This window comes from Lissotriton vulgaris, chromosome 6 (assembly GCF_964263255.1).
Source record: "Lissotriton vulgaris chromosome 6, aLisVul1.2, whole genome shotgun sequence".
NCBI classification, from domain to species: Eukaryota; Metazoa; Chordata; class Amphibia; order Caudata; family Salamandridae; genus Lissotriton; species Lissotriton vulgaris.
In genome coordinates, this window is record NC_141694.1 from 1,565,104,556 (window position 1) to 1,565,125,641 (window position 21,086).

The window sequence follows — 21,086 nt, forward strand, 5'->3', positions numbered from 1 at the left end:
CATGCCTCAGGGTCATTTTGTATATAGGAGAGCAAAACCAGTATGCAGTTCCTCACAGTGAGTGCAGGATTTTAAGTGCTTAATGCGTAATGATCAAATGCAACCGCGAAGTCAGGATGGTGTGGAGAGGAAACCTCTCCTTCGGAAAAAGACCCTCACACACCCAGCCAGCTAGGTGTCTTGATTCATCATGAAATGAAATGAAAGGGGTTTTGTAAAGCGCGACTGCTACCCATGGGCGTCCAAGCGCTATTGTAACGGAGAGTGCTATGAGGAGGGGAGCTGGGGTAGGTTAGTTGCTGAAAAGGAAGGTTTTAAGATCCTTGCGAAAGGATGCTAGGTTGGGGTTCGATCTGAGGTTTAGGGGGAGGGAGTTCCATAGCCTAGCGGCGTTGAGCGTGAAGGACTTTCCTCCTGCTCTTGACCTCTTGATCCTGGGGGTTACTGCTAGGAATGTGTTAGTGGATCGGAGTTGTTTGCCGGGGCGGTAGAGGGAGAGCAGGGAGTGGTTGATTTTGGGGCTGGTTCTCCAGAATGCTTGGTGGGATATGCACATGGCTTTGAATTTTATTCTCTCCCTGACAGGGAGCCAGTGTAGGTACCTCAATCCAGGTGCCACTGATTCTCTGCGTGGAATCTGGAGCAGCGTGCGTGCAGCGCAATTCTGGGTCCGTTGGAGTTTTTGCAGCACATATTCTGGTGCCCCTAGGTAAAGCGCATTGTTGAAGTCCAATCGGGATTGGATTAGACCTTGTATGACGATTTGTCTGGCTTCAAAGAGGAGGAGTGGTAGAATTTTCTTCAGCATCCTGATAATCCCGAAACAGGTCTGCTCCTTATCGGGTCGGCGGTGCAATACCCGATCAGGCTCACGTGATGGGGCCTACTTGGCGGAGATCTTTTTTCCTTTTATGCCGGTGGGTGAGGTGCGTTTGAGGGCCCTAGGTGAGTGTAGGTGTAAGTGGAGTTGGAGTGAAGTTTAATAAAATAGGGTAGGAGGTCCACCCAAAACAATTTTAATGACTATGGTCTCTATCCTAGTTAAAATTATATACAACAAAGACGCATATCTTCACTCTAAGGATGTGGAGTATACGTGCTTGTGAATTGAGGTCAACAAGTTTCTCGCCTTTCAACCTATTGGATGGCGATTCATCAGGACCAGAGGGATCTACCTACACTTTTTGGTAGTGGTCAAATGGGAGTTTAGAGTTTATAAGTGACCATCAATACAGCACCCTAAAAAGTGGTACCTAGTAGATCATATAAACACAACCCTCATGGGGTCACAACTATGTAACAGCAGTATCGGCTCGTGTAGACACTCAAAAGTAGTGTTGTGCTGTGCTCAGCCCAGGGGGAGGATCCTACCCCCATGAAGCCGGTTCATTTTGCATACAGAACAGGGTCTCTGACAGCTTTTCTTCCCTATTTGCTCCTTGCTAGGTTTGGGGCTTGAGGTCTGCTTCTACTTCCTGAGGCCCTTCTTTTGGCTTCCTTGTCCCTTGGTCTTTTGTTTTGGGCTACTGCATGAGGTTTGGTGCCTCTGGCAACCATGGGTTTACCTGTGCTTCCTGCTGGACTCAAGGCTTGGGGATTACCTCCAGCCTCCTTCAGTCCTTTTCTTGCGCACCTATATCTCTTTGATACTTTGTTCTAGGCCACTAGTCACATGACTCCCTAACACTGGCCATTTTGTCTTCCCCATGTGGTGCTTGATGGGTTTGGGATTTACTAACTGTCCACCTCCCTTCCCTACTTGTTTATCTGGTGTCTCTTGAAAAGAGGTTTGGTTGCTCTGGCTAACCTGGCTCTCCTCTCAGTTGAGCTTGGGGTGTGGGGATTGCCTTCTCCCTACATAGTACATTTTCTGGATTCTTTTTCTCCTTGGGCTTTCACTCTAGTTATGTTGGGAGATGGTTTGGGGCCTTTGAATGTCTTAGGTTCTCTTGAGTTCTCGGTTGGGCTTAGGCATTACCTTCTTTGTGTCTGAGTTCTTCTCTTAGGCCCTAGTTCTTTGGCATTTGTTCTGCTTCACTTGTTGCTGTGTTTGGGACTCTCCCCACCCTAGCTTCCCCTTGTGCACCCGGTTAGGCTACCTTATTCCTGTCAGGATCCTTCTCAGGCGCCACTCACCTCCTTTATCCTTTATTATGGATGGATTTGCTGGAGCAAGGTTTTCTAGGCTCTCTTTGTGCTCCTTGCAGGGCATGGAGTGTCTGGATTGCATGTTTGTCTCTCTGGATCCTAATTTTGGGTTCTTTGGTCTTTCTTCATGGTCTGCTGAGGTGAGATTTGGGGGTGTTCACTACTAGACTCCATTCATGCTTCATGCTGGAATTAAGGATTGCCTTAACCCTGCCAGGATTTTTCTCCTGGGCCTAGTTCCATTGGCCATTTGTCTGGTTTGGTTCTATTTGGTGATTATGCTCTCATTGCCTTATCTTTTTTCTCCCTTCTGGGCCTGAACTGTCTCTGCTAAATTGGGATGTTTCCCCTTTATTTGGAGTGTCAGGAGTTTTGAATGTTAGTCTTGGATCCCTATCAGATCCGGCTTATGTGCTGGGGTGTTTTGCCTGGTACCCCTTGAACCAACTGAGGGGATGGAGAATGTTTTTCTGTTTGCCTGGGTTATTCTCCTGGCCCTTCTTTCCTTGATCCTCTATTCTGGCCAGTTTTTGGGAATGCTACGTGATTCTGTTCACTCTGCCTTTCTTTTGCCCTCTTTTGAGGGTTCCAGTAATTTCTGCATATTGGCCTTGGGTGTTGTTGGACTTGGCCCTTTTTGCAGGGTCATGCCTGAACTTTTAGCCTTCCTCCTGTATTTTTTCTGACCTGTTGTTGGCTATCAGACCCTAGTACAGTGCACTGCGTGTGCCCAGGTCTTGTAAATCAAATACTGCTGGTGGGCTTGCGATTCAGAAAAGGGGGTGGTGATGGACAGAGTATCTGAATTAAGCAGAACACTCCTACCCAGTCAACAGATCAGGGCTTGATCCATCACCGTTTTTTAGCTCACTGCATCATCCCAGCTCAGAACCTGGCTACATGCAAATTAGTCTGTCCCTGGCCCAGGGCATCATGGGAACACTGGGTAGGAGTGTTCTGCTTAATTCAGATACTCGGACGGAGCGGCGGGTGACCCTTCTTGGCCAATCCGGGGCGACCAATATGACTTGGGCCCGGTCTTGGCGAATCTTCCTCAGAACACGAGGAATCAAAGGTATGGGAGGAAACGCGTAAAGGAGTTGATTTCCCCAACTCAACTGAAACGCGTCCCCCAAGGCTCCTTGCATCGGATACTGGAGGCTGCAGAATGACGGGCAGTGAGCATTCTCGTGAGTGGCAAACAGGTCCACCCGAGGAGTCCCCCAAGTCTGAAAGAAGTGACGAACCACCTCCGGGTGAAGCCTCCACTCGTGGTCGGCAGGGAATTGCCGACTGAGACTGTCTGCACGAACGTTCAGAACTCCAGCCAGATGATTTGCCATCAGACAAATCTGGTGGTCCTGAGCCCAGGACCAGAGACGCAGAGCCTCTCTGCAGAGACACTGCGACCCCACACCTCCCTGCTTGTTGATGTACCACATCGCGGTCGTGTTGTCCGTTAGGACTTGGACCGACTGACCACAAAGGGAAGGGTGGAAGGCCTTGAGCGCCAGACGTATCGCCCGCAATTCTAGAAGGTTGATGTGAAGCAACCTTTCCTCTGGAGACCAAAGACCCTTGACCTCCAGGTCCCCCAGATGAGCACCCCACCCTAGAGTGGAAGCATCCGTAATCACTGTGGCTACCGGAGGAGGCAGCTGAAAAGGCTTCCCCTGAGACAGGTTGCCTTCCACGCCCCACCAAGACACATCCGCCGCAGCTTCTCTGGAGATCCTCACTGACTCCCTGAGATCTCCGTTGTGCTGATACCACTGCCTGAGGAGGCACCACTGGAGCGCCCTCATGTGCCAGCGTGCATGGTTGACCAACAGAATGCAAGAAGCCATCAGACCGAGCAGGCGAAGGACCTTCAGGACTGAAACGAGAGCTCCATTGCAGAATAAAGGAATCATCTCCTGTATGTCGTGAATCCTTTGTGGAGGAGGGAATGCACAACATACAGTAGTGTCCAGTACTGCACCTATGAACAGGTTGCGCTGGGAGGGCACCAGGTGAGATTTGGGCACATTTATTGAAAAACCCAGCCTGAACAACAACTGGGTTGTCTCCTGCAGGTGATTAAGCACTTTCTCTGCCGACTCTGCTTTGACCAGCCAGTCGTCCAGATAAGGGAATACAGGAATCCCGACCTTCTGAGATGCGCCGCCACCACTGCCATCACCTTGGTGAAGACTCGAGGCGCAGTAGTAATCCCAAATGGCTGGACCGCCAACTGATAGTGCTGCGATCCCACCGTAAAACGGAGATACTTCCTGTGCGACTTCAGGATAGGGATGTGAAAGTACGCATCCTGCAAGTCGACCGACACCATCCAGTCTTCTTCCAGCAAAGCCTGAAGAACCTGAGCAAGGGTGAGCATCTTGAATTTCTCCTGCTTTAGATAAAAATTCAAGATCCTGAGATCCAAAATCGGACAAAGTCTGCCATCCTTCTTGGGGATCAGAAAATACCGGGAGTAGCATCCCTGTCCTTTTTCCTGCTCCGGGACCACCTCTATTGCACCCTTCCTCAATAGAGTTTGAACTTCCTCCTGCAGGAGTAGCAGATGTTCCTCTGAGCAATATCCCTGGCAAGGAGGGTAATTGGGAGGGAATTCCCGAAAGGGAACGGCATACCCATTTTCTACGAGATTGAGAACCCAAAGATCTGATGTAACCGATTCCCAATCCCGTAGAAAGTGAGTAAGCCGACCCCCCACCGGACCCACATGATCCTGGATGGCGGATCTAGGGCTGCTTTTCTGTGGCTGGGGGGTTGGAGGAGGTGGAATCGGCCTGACGCCCTCGAGAACGCGCCCTTTGCCTTCCCCTGTACGATTTATACAAGGTGTTTGGCTGCTGCTGCTGCTGATTCTGCTGCTGTCCTTGTCTAAATGTACGAAAGGAAGAGCGACCAAAGCCTCTGAATTTCCTGGCCGTAGAGCCTCTTACTTGCAGACCAAGAGATCTAGCAGTGGCCCTGCTGTCCTTAAACCTCTCCAAGGCCGAATCTGCCTTTTTGCCAAAGAGTCCTTCTCCATCAAAAGGCAGGTCTAGCAAAGCAGATTGCACATCAGCAGAAAAATCTGAAGATTTCAACCATGCTGAACGCCTTGTGGCAACAGCAGTGCCCATGATCATCGCCACAGAATCTGCAGTATGAAGGCCGCTCTGAATAACCTGACGAGCTGCCGCCTGAGTTTCAGATAAAACTTCCTCAAAGTCACCTCTGCAGTCTTCAGGAACCTTTGGGATCAATGGCCGTACTGAGTCCATAAGAGCATGGATATATCTTCCCATAAGGCAAGTGCCATTTGTTGATTTTAACGCCATACTCGCGGAAGAGAAAGTCTTCTTGACCACCTGATCCTGCTTTTTAGCCTCCTTGTCACCAGGAACTTGGGGAAAAGCACCTACTGACTTCTTGGAACATGCCGCTTGGATCACCAAACTTTCAGGAGAAGGGTGTGTCGACAAAAAGGCAGGGTCCTCAGGAGCCACTCTATACCTCCGAGCCACACCTTTCGAGACTGCAGGAGCAGAAAGAGGCTTCTTCCACACCTCCATGATGGGATCAGTCAAAGCATCATTAAAAGGGAGCAAGGGCTCCACTGCCGAGCTCGGAGAATGAAGAACCTCAGTAAGCAGATTCGACTTAAACTCAACAGTAGGCAATTTTAAACCTAAAAGTCCCGCTGCTTTTTTCATCACCACGTGATATGGCTGAACATCTTTAGACGGCACATCAGAGCCTGATGGCAAGACCCACTCTGGAGAAAACTCAAGTCCACTAGCCTCTGCTAGATCCTCAATATAATTTTCATCCAGCTCACCTTCTTCCAAGTCAGAATGAGACTCACAATACCTCTGCTCTTCCAGCAGACGTCGAGCCTCCCTTCTAGATCTCTGCTTTACACGAAGTGCAGCCGGATCCACTGTTGACTCCGACGGCGCCGGAGCCGACGTCGGAATCGAACTCGAAGGCTTAGAAGGGTGTTCCAAAGACTTGCTTGGAGCGGGCGACTCCGGTGCCGGAGTCGTCGACTTCGGACGAGCCGGCGTCGACCTCGGTGGAGCCTGGTACTGCCACAGCGGGGTCGGAGCCAGCAAAAACGGCATAAAGGGTGCCGGGCGTATGAATGAGGCACCCCCAAGTTAAATGCCATTGGACCCATAGGACCTGAAGGCGCTACAGAGGGGTACCAAGACTTAGAGAAAACATCATACATAGCGTTAAGAAACGCTGAAGGATCCTGACCTGGAGTAGGAAAAGGTGGATGCTCAGGTCGATCTCGAGGTAGATTCGAATCTGTCTCAACAACAGGATTCGAACTCTCAACCTCCACAGGAACCTCCTCTTCCTCTTCCTGCACCGGAGACGGAGCCGGAGTCGGATCGGGTGCCGGAGTCGGTGAATGTACTGGCGACTCCGAAGGCGAAGCCTCGCCCTCCTGATCCGAAACCTCTTGTGGAGGAATCACCTTGGACTTAATCTTCTTGGGTGATCTCGATCTCGAGCCAGACTTATCACCAAAATGACGTCGGGGCTCATGTCTCCTCTTCTTGTGCTTCCTTCGCGACCTCGAAGCATGATCCGAGGAAGACCTCGAAGCTGACGCCTCCCTCGACCTCGACCTCGACTTCTTCGAATGGGACTTCGAAGTTTTTCTTTCTTTATCGGCCTTCAGCTTAGCCACAAGAAGTTTAGACTCCCTTTCTCGCAGGGCCTTTGGATTCATTTTTTGACACGACGAACACCCATCCACGTCGTGGTTGGAGCTCAAGGACCAAATACAGTCCTGGTGCGGGTCCGTAACGGACATCATTTTTCCACATTCCCTGCAGGGCTTAAAACGCGTCTCCTTTGTCGACATAATAACGAACAAAGTGACAAGAGAACTGGAAATAACGAAGAAATACAGCTACAGAGTAACCCGAAGCTACAGAGTATCCCAAAAACCGTTAGCGTCGACGACGCGGAAAAAAGGGAACTGATGTCATCACGCCGGCGTGGGCCTATTGTAGGCGTCGGTGACGTCAGCGGAGTCGCGAGCGGAGCCGTGTCTCTGTGACGTCCTATCCACGTCGGCGCGAGGCTACGAAAAGAATTTCCGAATGTTGCTGACGCAAGGGGGATATTCACATGGTGAGGAATCCACACGGCAGATGTATCCATCAGAAAGTAGTTTTTTTCCTGCCTAACAATCCAAGTCAGCCTCTGCTAGGTTGTGTATTCCTTGTCTGGTTTGTGAGTGACAGGGGCTGGGGTCTCCGGGAGACAGAGTGAGTCAGCACAGGGCTTAATAGACCCATCTGCATGTAGAGTGGTGGGAGGAGTTGCCCCTGGGCCAGAATAGGGCTGTACCTGCCTTCCACAATGCTGGCTCCACCTGCTGTGGTGTGTCTGATGACCCTGGCCCACACTGTCAAAGGAAAGAAGGAGTTGTGTAAACTAAGTGCTCGAGGAGTGCACAGAACTGGTTTGGACTGGGCACAGGCACTCTCTACCTTCAAAGACAAAGGATTTTGGTTTATAAAAGAGGGGACCCAGAACTTTAGATCACTTCTGGGAATCAAGACAACCCTTTGCCAAGGGGAAGAACCAAGGAAACTGCAAGGAGGAGACTGCCCCTGTGATGTGCAGTTGGGGTTGGCCTGCAGTAGTTACTTTATTTGCAAAGAAAAGGAGAAAAGGAACTTTGTGTGTACTTTTGAAATCTTGAAGAAGAATCTCCAAGGGCTTAAACTGAGCTTGCCTCCTGCCTGAAGTCTCAGGGATACAAGACTTGACCACCAGCTCCCCTGAATTCCCTTGCTGTGGAATTCTGCCTGCAGAGAGGTGTCTACAGTTATTTGTGCCCTCTGAGAACTGCGAGTCGCTGGGAGCTGGAAGCGTGACACAAAGAGGAGAAGTGTGTTGCCGCCGCAGCAGTTGCCATTGCATCGCCAAAGAAGTGTGCCGCCGCTGCAGCTGTTTGCCATCGCATCATCGACGAAGCATGGCGCATCACTGGAGAAGCGCGTCGCAGGACCTGTTGCGGCTCAGAAGTTATCGAGTTCGCCGCACGACCGTCGAGCGTGCACGAATCACATCCAACATTGTCACATCGTATAGAGACGCCATTTTCTTGCATCGCACCGATCGTGACATCGCATCGAGGCACCATCTTGTCGCATCGCACCGGATCACAGTAAGAAACCAACGCATCATCCCTTCTCCACTAAGGAACCGACTCATCACCTCCCCTGCGCTGTAGTAAGGAACCGACGCTTCACCTCCCCCGAAGCCAGGAACCGACGCATCACCTACCCTGCGACCCTTTTGTTTGTATTGCGTGACGCATCCAAGATACTTTGAGATTGAAGTGTCACATTTACCATCTACATTGAACTGAACTATTTTCCACCATTTTAAAGCCTATTTTTGATTACAGTATTGTGGATTTTTGTTGTTTGGTCTTGTGTTAAGTCTAATAAAGATTACTTATTTTTCTAAACTGGTGTGGTGTGCATTTGTAGTGTTTTCACAGTATTACTGTATGTGTTCACAAATGCTTTACACACTGCCTCTGAGTTAAGCTTGTCTGCTCGTGCCAAGCTACCAAGGGGGTGAGCAGGGATTATTTTAGAAGTGTACTCCCTTACCCTGACTAGAAGCAAGGGTCCCTTTTTGGTCAAAGGTACCTACCAATGCCAACTAGAAATCCCACAGGTGTCATGATTGTCATCAGCAACATCCAGGGACCAGTAACACAGCCAGTACGTGACTGGGCATACCAAAAGGAAATGGGTATATAAATGGCTTCCTAGAATAGTTTGAGTTGGGGAGCATTTTCTATGAACCTTGCTTTGAATGATGCCCCCTATTTTGTTTTGCTTAATTAATGTGCATCACGGACATTCAGTATGCAGACTGACACGCTGTCACTACAGTCCGAGACTTAACATTATGAAAGTGAAAATACCAGCACTCTTATTACACTCCGTACTTTGTATCTCATGAGATCTGTGGACAGAACCGCCATCTTGGACAAATGCAATATATGTGGCTTACAAACACAACGGATGTTGGAATGCATTGAGGAGAACTACCACACAGAACTGCTTGTTCACAGTCCTCGAGGATGTCTTCTCTGTCTTGGATGTCATTTTATTTTTGTTTCTTCATGAACATCTGCATTTCTGATTGAATCACTCTCTCCTTCTTGCATTTCAGGTTGAAATTTTCCAACGCAAGGAAAACGGGCGTTTCAGGTTTCCCTTTAAGGTGAATGAGATATAACAACAACTGAGAAGGATCTGAAATTATATTTCGACTTTTTACTCTGTGAGCATATCACTTGGAGAAAACATTTAAATTGTGAGGTGGATGAAGATATACATAATATTATATCATTAAGTGTGTAGTTAAGGTGTCACATATTCTTCTTCTTTTTTTTTCATCTCATCTAGAGAGAATTTGTGACTGCAGAACAAGGTATATACAGATGGAAGACATTTTGATTTTTTTTATATATGTGAACACAGTATGAACACAGATTATTATTTCCTCTGGTAGAGTAGTTGGCAGTTACAAAGAAGGGCCCTAGTCAGCTTTATCCAGTTTGAGCAGCTAGCTGCCTACTGACAAAAAAGGCTGCGTCTTAACAGTGATGTCTTCTCTTCCCAACCTTCTTTCCCCATCAGAATTCACTTACCTTCCTGTTCCTTTGGGGAGGGCTGTGGAATCTTGGATATCAGATGGAGTATCCAGAGGATTATTGGAATTCCTTCAGAGGCGCTACAGTCGATCCTTCATATTGGACACCTATCAGTTTGATTGTCTATTCGATGTACGTTGCCTGGTATCTTGTGTAGTGGTTCCTTTTCTGAGTTCACACCCCCCCCCCACCCCCACTCTCCTTTGTGAGTTGTTCCTCAACTTGCCTCCCTACTCGTGCTCACTGATAAGTTGTGAGGCTTAGGAATCTGGTGCCTGGGATTTCTCTCTTTTTAGTCAGGCTTCTCTATTGGCATGTGTGGTTCAGCAAGTTGCTTCCTTTGGACCTCGGTTCCTGGTAGGGCTTAATAGGCACCCCTTGAGCTTCTGGGTGTGGAGGTTGCTTCTCGCATTGTGTTGTGCAATTTCCCTCTGGTGGGGTTTAATTGTTTTTATCAGGTTAAAAGGTGCTGTCTTTGGGGGGGCGTGGCTTCGAGGGCGAAGATGGCGGACGCGGCTCTGTAGAGCTCCTGCCGGCCTGACATTTATCCGCTTAATTATCCTGGCCCTGAAACCTTTACTCCATCTGTTGTTGTGGAGGTGGCTGCCGGAGACAGGGGGTGCCCGTTGGTGTGGTCGTTGGGGCCCCTGACCGCGTTTGGAGCGGCATTTGGTGGCGGTGCCTGCCGGGCCTACTCGCCGCGTGGTGAGCCGGGACCTCAATTTTTGTCCCGCCCGCCGACCGGCTCTGGGCGCCGGGCGAACTGCAGGCGGCTGAGCCCGGGTGGCTGAAGCTGGGTCGCCGGAAGAGTGGTGACGGTGCACCCTGCCGCTGATACATCCTGCGGAGTAGCGACCTTGCGAGACGACGACACGGATCCGGAGGTCGCCCAGTATCTACTTATCTGCCGGTGGCGAGGTGCTTGTGGAGTCGACGGCGCCCTGCCGGCCGGGATAGGCGGACTGGCTGGGCCACATCGGCGGCCTTGACTCTGGGCCCGAGATTGGCAACAGCTGCGCCTTGGCGGAGCGGAGCTGCCCGGGTGCCTGCTTGTAACTTGACGTGCTGGTGGCAGGTGGTTGCCACGCGGTCTGGTGTGATCCGAACACTCCGGCCTGGGCCCGAGTGGTGGACATTCTAGCTGTGCGAACCCCTGTACGGGTGTGTGTCGCCTTACTGCCTCTGCCGGAGCCATGACTAGGGGCGGGGGTGGCACGACCGCCACCAAGCAGGGGACCATCGATAAGTTCACTGGCCCTGGAGGGGGTGCCGGGACAGTCGGAGGAGGCCAGAGCGCCGGGCCGGACAACGCGGCGTTGATGGCGGCCATTACGCAGTCCCGCGACATGTTGGATGCAAAGATTGGCGCGGTCGGTGCCGATGTGATGCTGCTGCGTCAAGATCCCCGCAACGCGGTCGCCCGCATCACCGAGACAGAGACCAGAGACACAGCAGTGGAAGGAGATGTTGGCGCCCTTAAGAAGAAAGTTGCGGACATGGAGAGGATTCAGAAGGGCCTGGCGCTTCGCGTGGAAGATGCAGAGGGGCGGGCGCGACGGAATAATCTGCGTTTTGTCGGCTTTCCGGAGGACTGTGAGAAAGGGCCCATGGATGCATTCCTGGCACGATGGTTGGAGGGCTGGCTCCCCCCGAACACCCTGTCGCGCTGCTTTGTAGTGGAGCGCGCACACAGAGCCCTGACGCAAAACCACCGGCTGGGGAGCGGCCTCGCCCGATCATCGCCAAAATCCTGAACTTCCACGACAGGGACGCCATACTCCAGGAAGCACGGCTCAAAGACACCTTGCTGTACGACAACCATAAGATTATGATCTTCCCGGACTATACCAAGCTGGTCCAGCAGCAGCGACACTCATTCCTGGCGGCAAAGGTCAAGCTGCGTGGCCTAAAAATCCAGTACTCGCTGCTCTACCCGGCCCGCCTCCGGGTGATCTTCAATTCCAAGACTCATTTTTTCGACTCGCCAGAGGCCGTCTTCAGGTGGACCGACGAGTCGGTCAGGCTCCGACCAAACGTCCAGCCGGGGTTGCATTCCGGGCCCTCGCGCAGCTCGTCTCAAGACCGGAGCGACCCGCCCGGTAAAGGAAAACGTCATCGCAAGTCCCGCTCGCAACGGAGGTCCTTGTCCCGAGACCCCCTTTTGGAGGACACACAGCCCGACACGGACCAATCTAGCAAGGAATCCTGATCATCGTACGATATGGACGTCTGCTAATTGCCTTTGATCTGTAGCTGTCCATTGAGGCAGCCAGAACTTGGATGGTGGAACGGACATTAACTGGTGCAGTATAGACTTATGTTTTGGCAAGTTTATGGGGCCCTCGCGGGCTAGTATATATGTTTGGTGCCTTGCTTATGGACCTGATGCTTGTGGGATGGGGGTTCGGGCACGATTTGTGGGCTGCCTCCTCATGTTGGGGTTGGGGGTGGTTCTAGGGGTGCGCCCTGTTGGTTAGTGGGGGGACTAGTTGGGATCCATTGGTATGGCTGGCTTTAGGCGCTATGTTTTGGGCCTGAAGCACCGCATGACGCGACAGATACTTCACTGTTCTCTGAGGTATAGGGGTGGGGGGGGGGGGCGGGGGTGTTTGGTTGTTTGGGGGTTGGGGCTGGTCGAGGGGGGTGGTGGGGGTCGGGACTGTTCTATGTGAGGTGCACGTGATTCATATATTTGCAATTGGGGTGTTGGGGACCTGGGTCGGGTTCCGGGGGTCGCAGAGACGTGCCCATCGTGACAATGGCTGATGCCCCACGACCGGTACTTCCTAGTACCTCTATGCGGATTCTGAGCTGGAATGTCCGGGGGCTCCTGGACAAGATCAAACAGGGGGCTGTGCTCCGCTGGGCGAAAAGGGATTTGGTGGATGTGCTCCTCCTTCAGGAAACACACATGTTGGGTACTAAAGCATTGAGTCTGCAGCGGTTTGGCTTCCACCAAGTGTTTCATGCCGGGTTTACAAGGGGCTCGAGGGGGGTGGCCATTCTTGTCCACAGGCGGTTGTCCTATACTCATGAGCGTCACTGGCTCGATCCTCAGGGTCGGTTTGTATTTGTGCAGGGGAGGATTGGCGTGGAACCGGTGGTGTTTGGCAGTGTGTATGCCCCTCCCCCGCTGCAGTGGTCCCTAGCGGAGAAACTGTTTGCCTTGTGGACTGAGCTTCCCCATTCCCTGGCGGTGATTGGAGGTGACTGGAATGATGTGGTGGACATGAATTTAGACAGGCAGAGGGGGCAAGGGGTCGCGGCTGTGGCCTCGCCTACACGGTTGAATGCCATGATTGATGGACTGGGATGGGTGGACGTGTGGAGGCATCTGCATGCTGGGAAGCGGGAGTACACGTATGTTTCTGCAGTGCATGGCTCCCTCTCACACTTGGATTCTGTGTTCGTGCCGGGGGCCTTCCTTGACAGGGTGAAGGGGGCGGCGATCCACACAGTGTGGTCTTGTGGGAGATTGACCAGATTCTGGGCTGGGGTCTGGGACTGCCTATCGGAGGTGTTGGGGTGGGACCTTCCCCGTACCCCTAGACTGGGCCTCCTCCATGTCCTGGAGAACGTTGGGGGCAACATATACAAGCGACATCTTTTGCTATTGGGGCTAGTGGTGGCCAAGCGGGATCTGGCTCAGGCCTGGAAAAGTGAACGTGCCCCCCACTCGGCGCATGGAAGGCGGGATTGGACTTTCTCATGGGGCTGGAGCTGCCTGTCTTTGAAGCCAGAGGGGTCCCCGAAAGCACTACAAAATTTGGAAATGGTGGGCGGACTACAGGGGGCTTACTCTTGACCCCCCGATTGACATTGATGATGTACTGCCTCCTGATGTGGACCCTGTACCTTAGGTTGTTGGCCGACACCTACATTGCTTTCCATCTAATGTTGCTACTCTGTGAACACGTGCACTGGGCTAGGGTGGGATAAGGGGTGAGTAGTTGGGGAAGGGTGTTGGGGGGTATTTTTGGGGATGGGTGGGGCAGGGGTGGGATTGGGTTTGTCTCCTAAAATCTGGGTTCATTGTCATGCCATTACCTGCATACTGTTGACAGTATCCTCCTGATTGTGGAGAGCTGTATTGATACTTGCTTGAACTCTCAATAAATACGGTTTTGAAAAAAAGGTGCTGTCTTTTATGCTTGTTGCAATGACAGCTCTATTTTCTACATCAAAGTGGATGTTTCTATTGTGGGAGGAACCACTTCGGAACAGCTTGAGCATCTAGATGTGAAGGTTGCTTTTTGTATGGTATGGTGCATATTTAATCTGATGGAGAATAATTCCTTTTATTGTGTTAAAAATGTGCTGCATTTTATGCTTATTGCAATGGTCGCTCTGTTCTCTACATCAGAGTGTCTATCTCTGATGTGGGAGAAACCACTTTGGTAGAGGAGACTTCTTCAGCAGAATTTATGCAAGTTCCATCATCAGGGCAGGACAGGCCATTCTGTCGCTCTGGTATTTTCCCAGTTGGATGCAGGCTAGGTGGCTGCTTTCTGGATAGGATAGGTGGCCATTGCACAACCATGCTCCAGTGGAGCAATTCTAATCAGAACATCCCGCAGTGTGGGGCTGGTTTCACCATTTCTGCTTGGGCTGACTTTTGTTTTCACTTTGGCATTTCCTAGCATCGGATGTTGAAATGTAAGCCACCAAATGCTACCAATGAGGGTACATCGTCACTACCCACATCTTTGGTCGGCCTCACATGAAGGGGGTTTTACCAAGTATGTTAGTAAAAATGTGAATCAGATATGAGAAGTGTTAGGTGGAGAAACATCCACAATGCACATAAGTTTAAGTCAGGCGGCTTGACAACCATAGGCATGGATGGGGATATTTTTTTTTTAAAGATTCCGTTAACCTGATGCTTTAAGGCCCCTAATTTAAAATCCTGGTAAATCTGGAAAAAATATTCTAATTACTCTTGTGCGTTGAAGACCTCCAATCACACTGGAAATAAAAGTGTCTAAATTTAGGTAAATATATTTTTCTACTAATCCTGATAATTTCCTTACAACTGCTAACTGTTCAGTTCCTATAGTCTATTAATAGCCACTCCTCATTTGACAGTATAATCTAACCATGAGCCCAATATATGAGGCCAAACTTTAACTTCTAAATTAAACACTTTTATGCTAGATGAGTTCTAGGGAATGCCTGATTTTGTTGTGAATACATTTTAAGCTCAATGTACAAAGAACATGTTAGACGCTACACAATTAGACATAAAAAATGTTATCAGATTTAAGAAAGAACACAGATACTTAGTCGTTTAAAAACACTGGCTTCAATAAAAGTAGTTCAGTCTTACCTTTCTTTGAAGTCTTTCGTTTTGGCCGTTCTGATTCACGTTCTGAAAGACCAAAATGTTTTGTTATTAAAGTTGAGGCTAATTTAGTCTGTGGACACTGAGGGAAACAGTATATCAAATAGAGTCTCTATGAGCTGTAATGTCAAGAAAGCCAATGATCTAAATGGAATGGAAACCCCATCCACAAGGAGTATATATAGTTTGGATGTTGAAGGAAATTGCTTGGTAATTAATTAATCACAACATTTCGAGTGGCTCTTAAAAAATAAAGGTTTTTAATGATAGTTTAAATTTTTCAAACTAAATATTTCAAATAAAATATTTACCAAAAATATAGACTTCAAACTCGCATTATATTCACTATAGTAACAAAAGGATAAAAAGAAAAGAAACGATAAGAAAATCAATATGTCGAAAAACGTTCTTGTTTTGAAAAGGTTGGTTCTCAAATTTAATCACATACACACGATTTCCGTGATTAAAACCTACCGTATGTAATGTTCAACCACATAAAGCAAACTTGTTACTGACTATATTACTTCTTTTAAGATGAAGGACAATTTCATTTAAAACATTTCCGGTTTTTAGTGATCTTGAGGTTACACGGTAGACTGTATGTGCGACATTGTTGCATATATTGACCCATTCAATACAGAGACATTTGGAAAGAAACCCAACAAAAGTCAGTAATGGTCATAACACCAATAACACACATAAAAACAACTCCAATATTTGCGAAAGTTAAACCGAAAAATACAGAAGCAGAATTTTTCCGCAAGTGCACCTGACCAGCCAATCATAATCTGGAGCTGTTCATTTTCAGTAAAATGGACAAAAATTCAAGTTTGACACACTTTGGTGTGTAGGAGGCGGCAGATGGGGGAAACGACCCTTCTGAAAGGGCCAAACCCGCATCCTGAAGGAACACCGACATGAATACCTTGTCACTCTCTCCTAACTTACGAGACCTCAAGGAAACCCAATCCTTTTGCACATTATATTCAAACACGTCGAAAATACTTTTTGAGCACCATCTCGAAGACAGCTATGACTAGGAAAAAAAAGCCTGAACTCAGGGTGAGCGGAATCTGAAAACAAAAATCGCTGCTACATTTAACATTTGATTTTATGGTTAAGCACTGCATAGTGTGCAATTCAAATTAAGGAGGCATTTTAAATATAAGCAGGATCAAAGGAATTATGTGGTTGTGTGGCTGCAGTGTATTTTGTATAATTAAAGATTTGCCACACTTACCAAATAATCCATCATCTGCTACATAATTTGCTGATTTTAACCCCAAAAAATGGTGTGCAAACTTTCAGGTATTACCGTTCTATGTTTGGTTGTAAGTGGGGCTGCTCTGTGAGCAGCCAGGGCAGGGGAGGAGTGGGTTGCCCACTCAAAGGGCACAATGAGTGGTTGGGCTGGGGCCTCTCAAACCAGTCATGCGCACTCTGATCTCCTCCATGCAGGCTCCCCATAAGCCCCCACCAACCACAACGCTGCTAACTGAGTTGTGATTGACTTAGTTGAGGGAGCCTGACTGCCTGCTTCCTGGTCTGGCAGAAGAGCGGGAGCAGCAGCCGATAAGGCGCAGGATCCAGCCGGGGGAAAGGTAAGTCTATTTTTTTAAATTGTTGAATTAAATCCCCCGCGCAACCCTCCTCTCCCCACGTGACGCCCCCGCACCAGCGAGACAGTCCGGCTGCGACTGCTTATTGCTATATTTAGGTGTTAAACTGGAAATAATGAGGCGCAATCGATTCCCGGCATTACCAAGGGTCCAATTACTACTTTGGCGGTGTGGCACCGGGTCTGCCATGCAGCCGCACCGCCAAAGCTGTGATCAGACCGACCGCCAGATTGGGAGTTTCCTCCTCTCTGGCGGGCTTTGTTTTTGAACTTTCCATGGTGTCCTGAATATGGCCACGCCAAAAACCTGGTGTGCATGCACACGGGGGAGGGTCATGATTTATCCCCCTGTGTGTATTTACACGGCATGAGGCACCCTTTGTTTCCGCTCTGCCATGGCTTTCATGGTGGTGGAATCGTCATGAAAACCATGGCAGAGAGTAAGCATGTAATATGCTTGGCAGGACCGCAGAAGTCCCCCCCAAGCATATAATACTGCCTCATCACAGTCGCAACACCGGCAGGGACCGGCTGTTCCCTGGTGACTGCAGCGGTCCCATGCCCATATTGTAATAGGGTGTTGAGGAAACCGCCTCTGCCGCACCCCACGAGTCTGGCGGTCGATGGCAATAACCAAATCAGTAATTACAGGAAGTCCATTTCACGTTTTCTTTTCTTATTCTTTTTCGCTATATTTGCTGGCTCATTATGTCCAGACCTGCCGGTCTTTGTTCCATATCTCTTCGGCCTTGAAAAGTCCATACGACGAAACACGTGTCAGCTGCCAGTGTTTTTTATACTACATTGAGAAGAAAGGAATGAAGAAATAAAGAGAAAAGAAAACGTGAAATGGACTTGAATAACCAGATCAGATACTGATCTGATTATTGCCTTTGGAACAAAAATAATAATAATAATTTCTTTATTTAGATATATAAAAACATATCTTTAAAAGATTCTTCCAACACATTAAGTACAGTTTTACAGATTAAAAGAATAGAAAAAAACAAAATAAAATTTGGCCTTCTTATCAGTGCTTACTGCGACGTGTCAATTCAAAAATTAACACTCCCGGACAATGCAGATGAAGTTAAAGTACATATCATTCTACACAGTTATCAGCGAAGCCTTAGCCGTTTCCAATTTTTCTAAAATACTGTAAACTTGCTGAACGAATTTGGCCAATTTTATATTTAAAACAGTGTTCTCTAGAGACAGAGCAGCAATAAGGGCGTGCCTACAAGTCCGAACTCCCAGCCTATTCCATTCTGGCCTGAGAAGGCGTCTGCGTTGAAGGATAAAGAAAGGGCATGTACAAAGCACGTGCAGAATAGTTTCATTTGCTGCCCCACACCCTCTGCACATTAGATCGTCCCTTTTTCGACACCATACTGGGAGATTTTGAAGGAAACGCCAGTCTCCCAATCTAAGGGCGATCAAGCATCGCTTTAGATGATGAGAAAATGTTGTCGAAAGGTAATTGGCCGGGGATAATCGTTTATAAGAGTTGGCTACTGCCCAAGCATGACTGCGTTTTGCAAGAAGAGCTTTGTCCACGATCAGGGATTTCAATCTTATACCTTTTTTAATTGTGTTTTTAAAGACAGTCTGGCTTGGATTAAGAGCCCAGAGATCCACAGCAGATATTTGTTGAATGTAGTCATTTAGGAGGCGGCCAAATGATCCCCCCGGGTTGTTCACACTGATTTCCTTCCAGACTAGGAATTCCAGGGTACCTGCTTCTGCCTGTCTTAATTTGTGGATCAGCTTAAGATATGAGCCAACATTGGAGGCTTCATAATTAATTAAGTCCAGCTCTAGTCTGACCTGTGCTGGCGAGGAAGAACTCGGCAAGTGAAGCAATTACTTGTAGAGTTTAGTTGTAAGTTTATTTAAGGTATTGTTCATTTTACCCTTAAACATCTCTATGCCATACGAAAGTGTGGGCCCGATCTTTGCTCTAAGCACCTCCAGTAAGGGGAAGACAGTGGGGCCTGAGAGTCTCCTCGATAGCTTAGCCAAGGATACCAATAAAGCTGTAGCCGTGGCTGCAATCACAGTGTTCTGTTTGGTGAAACTGCCCCTGGAGTCCAAATGGACCCCTAAGTATTTGTAAGATTGACCGAATGAGAGGCTTTCTTTATCTATTGACCAGCCTCCACCGCTGTAGCGTTTTTTGCCAAACGGGACAATCATGGTTTTTTTCATGTTAATTTCTAACTGGTCCAGGTAGGACTTTGTTCTTCCATTTGACCAGGTCCAGTTTGCAGGGGAGTCGCTGGCCGATCTTCCATTCACCACCAGGTAGCCTGCGTTGTAGAGTCTCATCACTGTGACCTCGCCTAATATATTGGAAACTTGCACAGGAGGTTTGGATTGGGGAACAGCCTCAATAATGCTGGTCATGTTGGGTCTTTCTGAGTCTGCTGTGTTCCCCTGAAATAGGTTTGTGTTAAAGTCCCCTGTGATAATGCGGTCCGAATTAGGATATTCTGTAGCTATATCATTCATAATTTGGCAGAGTCTGGGCAGGTGGTGTTTTTTTGTGCAGGTGTTGGGGTTAATGTACACATTTATAAGTAAGAGCAATCGCTGTCTGCTCCGCAGATTAATTTTGACCCCCAGTAGCCAGTCTTCTTTCAAGTAAAATTGACTGAATTCGGCTTTTAGGTTATTGGATATGTATGTGGACAGCCCGCCTTTGGGGTGGCCGAAGCGGCTGTCCCTAAGTGCCGGTTTCCGATATTCGATAAATCCTTCTATAGGGCGGCCCTCTGGTTCCCAGGTTTCCTGTAGGGCAATTGCCACGTGTTCCCCCAGGAAAGCCATGGTGTCTTTGTTTAAGGTTTTTTGATGTAGGCCGCTGATACTCCATGAGCACAGTGAAAAGAGTAGCTCCCCTTTGCTATTATCCTCATTGTGCTGTGGTGCCCCTGCCGGGAGGAGTGATTTGGATGCATTGTGTGTTTCTGCGGGTGTCCCAACTGCCCATGGTCAGTTTGGGTGTTTTGAGGACAATACTGCTGGCAGCCATCCCCAGACGTGGTCTAGTTCTTCGTTTCTCGCCGCTATTTCGGGACATTTAAGTTCTGTATCCGACCGTGAGGCATTTTTTAAAACAGAGAACGGCCTCCCATGCTCTGTGTTTTTGGTGGGGGCCGACTTGCTGGGTGTGGTCGCTCTGGATAGCAGCGTGATTGGATACCCTGGCATTGAATAAGGGTACACTCTAATTCCCCAGTTCCGCCGTATGGCCTTGTGTTCGAGAAAGGCTCCTACCCAGCCTATCTGTACAAAAGTTACAACGGTGACCTCAGAGGGTTGGTTTCCTTGTGGAGGAAGGAATTCAATGGATTCAATGCTGTTCGTGTCCAGACCTGCTAGCCCCGGTATGCCTTCCACTAATTTCAACAGATTTGATCTGTTAAGAATATTGTGCCGCCCCTTGGATTTGTATTCAGGGGCTAGTAAAATCCGATGACACGATAGGTCATCGCTTCGCGGCTCTGGTGCACTTGTGGGTCTGAAGACCGGTTTTTCGATTGTTGTATGTGATCTGTTTTTATGTAACTGCTGTGGTGGTCGGAGGGGGACCCGTTTTAATTGTGAAGTGTGACTGATCCGGGTAGCTGTGTCATTACAGATAGTTTTAGTAAAACTTAGTTTTAGCGTTGTGTTTTCGTTCCCAGAAACAGGGAGAGCCGTTAAAGGCCGAAATTTTCCTGCCGCTGTCTCGTGCCCGGTGTTGCTTGACCTGGCTGGGCTCACCCTTGTGCTTATTGCGGGATCGCTGCCCTCTGCTATTGATGCCGGGGCAATTGTTAGTGTTCTTTGACTCTGAGGACTCCTCGCTAGTTCTTGAGTGGGTAAATCCGGTGCGGCTCCATTCGGGGTTATTGTTGGATTTATCGTTGGTTCCACTGTGCTGGTTTCTATAGAAGATTTTTTATTTTCGGCTATCGAAAAAATGGGAAAGAGATCCTGATGGGCCAAGTTGGAATTAGCCCTGAGTTTGTTCCTGGCTTTGCGTTGACGTTTGCGCTCTCTCTTGCTGCAAGGAGGGATAGGCCCGGGGGGGGGGGACTGATGGAGCGGGCAAAGAAGCAAAGCTGTTGTTTCGCCCATCCTCAAATAGGGCATGCTGGATTGTTGGCCCAGTTGGTGACGGGAGGAGGCCGTTTTCAACCGTCAGAGTTGGTTTTATTGAAACACTCTGAGGGTGACCGTTCATCGATGGAGGGCGGTTAATTGTTCCTGTAATGTCCACTTCTTCTTCCTTT

At 48.9% G+C, this 21,086-nt stretch overlaps 1 protein-coding gene across 1 annotated transcript in view; it reads right to left on the reverse strand.

The window, feature by feature from the left end:
• Nucleotides 1–21,086, reverse strand: part of APLF (aprataxin and PNKP like factor) — a 675,440-nt gene that overhangs the window by 26,774 nt on the left and 627,580 nt on the right. Inside the window, exon 10 of the mRNA XM_086927733.1 lies at nucleotides 15,174–15,215. Within this exon, the coding sequence (XP_086783859.1) occupies nucleotides 15,174–15,215 (42 nt within the window). The remainder of the gene's footprint in view (nucleotides 1–15,173; nucleotides 15,216–21,086) is intronic.